General features: G+C 32.2%; 1 protein-coding gene across 1 annotated transcript; it reads left to right on the plus strand.

Moving 5' to 3' along the window:
* Positions 1-5,120: 5,120 nt before the first annotated feature.
* Positions 5,121-6,435, plus strand: LOC103499371 (zinc-finger homeodomain protein 4). Its single transcript, XM_008462363.3, has one exon. The coding sequence runs from the start codon at positions 5,424-5,426 to the stop codon at positions 6,318-6,320; it is 897 nt and encodes a 298-aa protein (XP_008460585.1). The 5' UTR covers positions 5,121-5,423; the 3' UTR covers positions 6,321-6,435.
* Positions 6,436-6,707: the final 272 nt, after the last annotated feature.

The raw sequence follows: 6,707 nt of genomic DNA on the forward strand, positions 1-6,707 counted from the left end.
CCTTGTGCTGCTTGTGGGTGCTTAGTATGGCACAGGCAGACTGTGCCTGGTAGTTTTGGACATTGTAGGATGTTCATGATTCACTTTGTTACATCCTACTCCGCAACACGTCTTGGCCCATGCATTGTGAGACACAAACATGACTTGAGCAATCCTAACACCTCTAAGCGAAATGCCAGAATGCTAAGCCTTAACCTTTCAACCTTAGCATTTAAACTTAGCTCGAACTTAAAATCATAAACTACTAGGCGATAAGAACCATAATGCGTGATAACAAAATCAAACTTCTTTTATTTACTTAACAAAATGTGTTCAATACATAATACGAGCTTTTTTATTAACAATAACTAAAACCAAGACTTTAGGGCTCCAACACCTAGTGTTGTATTCTCAGAATCCAAAAATTAGAACATCTGGCTTAATGCCTTAAAGTCTAGTTGCTCGCCTTATCCTTCTTAACTCAACCTCAAAGACTTGATACCTAGAGAAGGAAAACTTAAAACGTAAGTCAAATACTTAGTGAGTGACGTTTTAGAAATCCTTTCTAGGCATACAATCAAGTAAATTTGATTTCCAAAATCATCTTCCACAATGTCTCATTCAAAACATAAAACACACGTTAGCATCTTCTTATTACTTTCGCCAAGAACAAAAACTATTCCCACGCATAGACTACTGCGACGACCGTATCATCATCAACGTCCCTTGTAGAACTTCCAAGTTCACTTCTTGTTGCTCAGGTTGTTAACTCAAATATGCTCCTTTCAATGTATTGGTCAATTCTTACCGCCATGTGGTTATATACTCCATGGTTGCCTTGACTCATTATGTACACATAATAGCTAGCTTATTATAGGAATAGAGCTAATGGTTTAGTCCAATACATGAAATTCATACAAACATAAAACTTTAACTTAGAAGCTTCCTTTCAAACAATCATGTTTTCTCATAAACATTAACAAAATTAAACATGTGCTAAAACATTGTAGAACAATACAAGACTTAGAAAGAATGCTTCAAAACTTCGTCCATCCTTTTAGAAAAGTCACTCACTTAAGTTTCTCACGAAAACTAAGTTTCCTTCTTCTGAACACTTAACTCCATGTCTCCTTGTCTTCTCGCCTAATGACTTCTTAGCAGAATAACACTTAGTAATTTCAAAATAGCATTCCTTCCTCAATCGAATTAGTCACTCTTAAGTTCTTCCTATCTTTCCAGCTTCTACTTGATACTTTACACGTGTAAGTTCAATATCTTCCCTAACCATACTTTAGTTGTAAACCCAACACGTAATCTGCCAACTAACCAAGATTAGGAAACTTTCCTAACTCCTTTCGCCAACCTTTCCCGTGTTGCTACACCCAAAACACCTATCTTCCTCACATTATTGAGCTTGAACGCATACTTTCCCCATCATGTTTGCCTATAGCTTTAATGCGATGTGACCTTCAAAACGCCTACTACTCTAAAATGCCTTCTTTAAAAAACATAACTCTTCTATTCAGAATGCGGGTCTTACACACTTGTTTGTGCAAGAGAGACTTTTTATGAAAATCTCTAGGGACTTTTACGGGACATAATTTTAGGCGTGACAAAGGTCTCTCAAATTTTTGATGTGGAATTTTCAGTAACTTTTGTGATGATAAACAATAAAAATAACAAAAATTTGTATAAAATTTGAAAATTATGGAAAAAAATAAATTAACTTCATCATACAATATTATCTATGTAGTTATCCCTACATATAATTATTGTACGAATATCATCTTAACCAATTTCTCACATGTGGGATCTAGCTAGTGAAAACGAATACCAAGCGAGAAGAGAATGACATTACTCAAGTTCAAATACATGATAATCTCTTACTCTGATACTATGTTAAACCATCAATGAAGTTTAAAATTTAAACTTAGCGGTGTTGAAGCGATGAGTTTCTTATTATAGTCTCTATGTTAGTGGTGTAGTTGCTTTAGTTTGAGTAAGAAATAGTAAACAATACTATAATTATAATAAAAGAGAGGAAAAAAATAAGTAGAAAATAATAAATATAAATATAATATTAAACAAGGTAAGAAAGAGGATGAATAAGAAGTTGTAAATAGGCAACAAAGAAAGGTTTAGGAATAGGCAATACTTTAATGGGTGAATTATAGACAATAATAATTGAAAACATAACGACAATTATAAATTGGAACTTCCAACACGAATGAAGTAAGTGATAATAAATAGAATGGAAATGGGAAAGAGATGATGATAGTGAAGTGAAGAAGGAGATATCAAAGGTTTTGTCTTGTGGAAAAGGAAAAGAAGAGAGAAGAAAAGGGAGAGAGTTTGTGAAAGACATCTTGAAAAGTGTGATTGGTTGTGGGTTAGATTACATGAAATTGTCATCTACACCATTTATTCCTGTGGCCCATAGCACATTAAGTTAGAACAGCAGCAAGTTTTTAATATAATATATATAAAGCAAGAAAAAGAGAGGAAAAAAACAAAAATTGAAAAGAATATATAAAGAAAAGACACAGATCGATAATAAAAACAAAAGGCTTTCAAAAAAGGGGCTGCCCTAACTATACTTATTAAACACTCATACTATGGAGCTGGAATATTTAAAAGCCAACACCAACAACAACACCAACACCATGGATAATAAAAGAATAAAGTCTTTTTGAATCTAAATCTGGATAATCTCCTCCCAAATTATATCTATATATATATATTTCCCTCTTTTTTCTTTACACATAACCCAAAAAAGTTAAGTTAAAAAGACAAAAAAAAAAAAAAAAAAAAAAAAATCAAATCGTCTTCAGGTATATACTTACCTGCAACTTGAGTATCCCTCATCATTATCAATAATTAATATAAAGCCACCACCCCAAATTGCTTTATATAAATGAATTACCTTCTTAATTTCTTGGAACTTTTTTACTTCTGATGATCATGATCATGTACCAAGCTATTGTCTTTTATATGTGTGTAAGAATGCTAATGCTCTTCTAACTTTCTTTTAAAATTTTGGTATTAACATCAACAATAGCGTTCCCTTTTTTAAATTATTGTAATTATTAACTTTATATGTTTTCACCTTTTCTCTTAACCATACAATTGAATTATTATCATTATTATTATTATTATTATAATATAATTTTAAAAACAAAAACTACTTTTTTTTTTATTATTCCTAAGTATAGTTGAATCAAAGAGGTGCACTATTATTTATTATGTTTGGCATGAGTTTAAATACGTGTCTAATGGTGCTCCTTTGTGGTCTCCTCATGTGATTTGTCTTGAAATTTTTATGTATTAGTTCTTAGTTGTTGGGTTTGGGAACCAGTGGACTCTTCCCTTGGGACCTTTTTAATTTCCTTAAGTTGTGTGATGTATTGTTTCCTTTTTAGGTTCATTTGTTTGTTGCTTTTGTATTTTGTGTTTTATTTGTGCCTTAACCTCGAGTAGTTGTAAGGTTCATCTCTCTCTTAACAATACAATACTATGGATACGGCGACATTTTTGCCGACGCAAAAAAAATGCTTCGACATAACTTAGAGTGACGTTTTTTGAATTTTGGTCGACGTTTTTTTTCGTCGATAAAAGTGAAAATTCTTGTACCTTTGTAAAAAAAATGTAGCAGAATTGAACACAAAATAGATACCCTCAAGTAGGATGAAAATAAAAGAAAAAAAAAAATACTTTTAAATTTTTAAAACAACTCAGTTTAGATTTTGAAAAGAAAAACTCTTAATCTAAAAGAAAAAATAGGGTTAGAAAATAAGAATATTTTCAAATATACCAAATGAGCAAACTTATTTACGGTAGAACAAATTTTTACGTGATATACTTAAGAAAATAGACTTTTATCAATTTAGTGGTAAACACTGATACATATCTATATGGGATTATTACAGTCTATCACTAATAGAAAATAAAATTTTGATATATTTTTAAGCATTTTCAACGGTTATTATTTAAAACAATTAATTTTCTATTTAACGGAAGGATTTTAAATTTAAATTTAATATTTAAGGGTAGTTACAAATGTTAGTGCCTTGCGTAATTAGCTAAATATATTTGGTTAGTTCCCTAGTTTGCTATTGAGTTGTTTTCATGGCTGTCTCAGAATACGTTTTAGAGTTTTCTTGTCTCAACGGTTGTGATGAAAGTTGTGTATCCGAAAAATATTTATTTTTGAATTTTGTTTTGGTGGGATGTTTGGTTTTTTTGAAAATCTATGGGAATTGATTATATTTAGAAATTTGTAGGAAGGTTAGTATAAACTAATTAGGTATTATATATGAATTACAATGAGCCTACTGTTTAAATGGAAACCTATAATAAGTTTTCTAAAAAAAGAGAAAGAAAGAGAAAAAGAGTGGAGTTTTGAATTAGATATTTGAAATTGAAATGGAAAAAGAGAAAAGGGGCATTAAATGCAGTGGTGGAAGACATGGTTGTCTCATTTTTTTTTTTACTTCCAACTCATATTTACATTACATTATATTATATTATATTATATAATATAATTATATTGAATATATGTTATGAATATGTAATATGTTTATGTTATGTTTTGTCTGACAAAAACATCGGCCTCTCTAAAGCAATAGAGTAGCGTAAACTTCATCTCTCTCTTTCCAATCCAACCAATAACCTAACCAATACCCACATAACCCCACCCTCTTCTTTCCTCTTTATAATTTTATTATAAACATATATTCCTATATTTCTTTTTCAATCTCTTTCACTTTTCTCCATCTACATTTACATTTACTCCTCCAAATTAATCAATCAAATAATAATATTTTCAATTAATACACTACCTAGTAATTAGTATATTTTTAAAATAAATAATAACTTTTTAGAAAAAGAATTAACTAATTAAAGTAAAAGTTAAAAAAAAAAAAAAAAAAAAAGGTATATGCAGTAATAATTAAACGAAAAACAGTGTGTAGTAGCTAATGTCGTGTCTCCAATTCTGTCGGTTAAAAGATCCTTTTTTTTTTTTTTTTTTTTTTAATTAAAGAAAAAAGAAAAGAAAAGAAAAGAAAAGAAAAGAAAAGAAAAGAGAAAATTGTAAGATGATAGAGCCCTAAAATAGAGCTGCCTGTTTTTTTGTGTATAACTATATACTCTTTACTTATTATTATATTGTTACTGTTGTGTGTCTTCGCATTTCACACTCACCAATATGAAATCAAACTCTCTCTTCACTTCTTTCTTCTTCTTCTTCTTCTTCTTCTTCTTCTTCTTCTTCTTCTTCATATAAAACACTATACATATATTATGAATATCCACTAATTCCCTTCTTCCCTTCTTCCTCTTAACTCTCTCTTTAATCCAATTATATATAATAACCCCAAACCCCTATACCCCAAATATATTAAATTTCTCTTTCTTTCTTTCCTCTCTTCAACTCCTTCGTAATAATGGAGCTGACTACTCATGATCCTCCTATCCCCATCCCTATTCCTATCCCCTTAAATAGTCGTTACGCCGGCCACAACCACGACCACGACCATATCATCCACCACCATGACCCTTCTTCCACCCGTAACCATATCATTTCCGCTACCGTTAATGGTAGCAACAACCAAATGGAAGTGGATCTTCATCATCATAACAATAACAACAACAACAACAAGAAGCATATCAAGTACAAAGAGTGTCTCAAAAACCATGCAGCTTCCATGGGAGGCAATGCCACAGACGGTTGCGGTGAGTTCATGCCGAGTGGAGAAGAAGGCTCCATTGAAGCCCTCACATGCTCGGCTTGCAATTGTCACAGAAACTTCCATCGAAAAGAGATCGAAGGAGAACCCTATGATTGGCTCCACCACTCCCGCCTTGGGCGGAAGCTTCTCGTAGGTGGGAAAAACATGATTGGCCCACCAGAGCCTGCAGCATTCGCATACCCGACTGCAGGAGGGGCGACGTTCATATCATCTAGAGCAGCAACAACACAACCTCACCACATGATTATGTCGTACAACATGCTGGGTGGGGGCGGTGGGCACTCGGAGTCAGAGGAGCAGGAGGAAGGAATAGGAGCAGGAGTTGGGGGAAGGGTCTATTCGGGGGCGATGATGAATAAGAAACGATTTCGAACGAAGTTCACGACGGAGCAAAAGGAGAAGATGCTGAGGTTTGCAGAGAAAGTTGGATGGAAGATTCAAAAGCAAGAGGAGAGTGTGGTGCAACAATTCTGTCAAGAGATTGGAGTGAAGAGAAGAGTTCTTAAAGTTTGGATGCATAACAACAAGCACAATCTTGCCAAGAAGGAAACAATGTCACCTTCTCATTCTCCTAATAATCCCTTAAATTAAATTAAATTTCTTTCATTTCTTTTTTTTTTCTTCTTTTTTTCCCTCTTTTTAAGTCATCAGATTGAATTATATAATTAATTACTATTATGATATAATTACTGTTATTGTTGTTGTTGTTAATTATTGGGTAATGATGATGATCAATATGTGTTGGTACATGTTTAAAAATTCTACGTTATTGCACTGAATCCAAAGGCACTTTGATAATTGGTTGATTATTAATTAGTTATATAGGTTTTAGTGGATGAAATCTCTCCAACCTTTGGAATAATGAAATGCTCTACACTTGGGGAGTTGGATAGATGGGGGTATTGGTATGACATTTATAAATATGATTATATATAATTATATCTGTTTTTGTTTTTGTTTCTGGTAGTTGCATGCCTA

Source organism: Cucumis melo, chromosome 10 (genome assembly GCF_025177605.1).
Source record: "Cucumis melo cultivar AY chromosome 10, USDA_Cmelo_AY_1.0, whole genome shotgun sequence".
NCBI classification, from domain to species: Eukaryota; Viridiplantae; Streptophyta; class Magnoliopsida; order Cucurbitales; family Cucurbitaceae; genus Cucumis; species Cucumis melo.

What these genes read in the sequence shown, in the direction of transcription:
- LOC103499371 (XM_008462363.3), top strand. Translation starts at nt 5,424, where the DNA reads ATGGAGCTGACTACTCATGATCCTCCTATCCCCATCCCTATTCCTATC.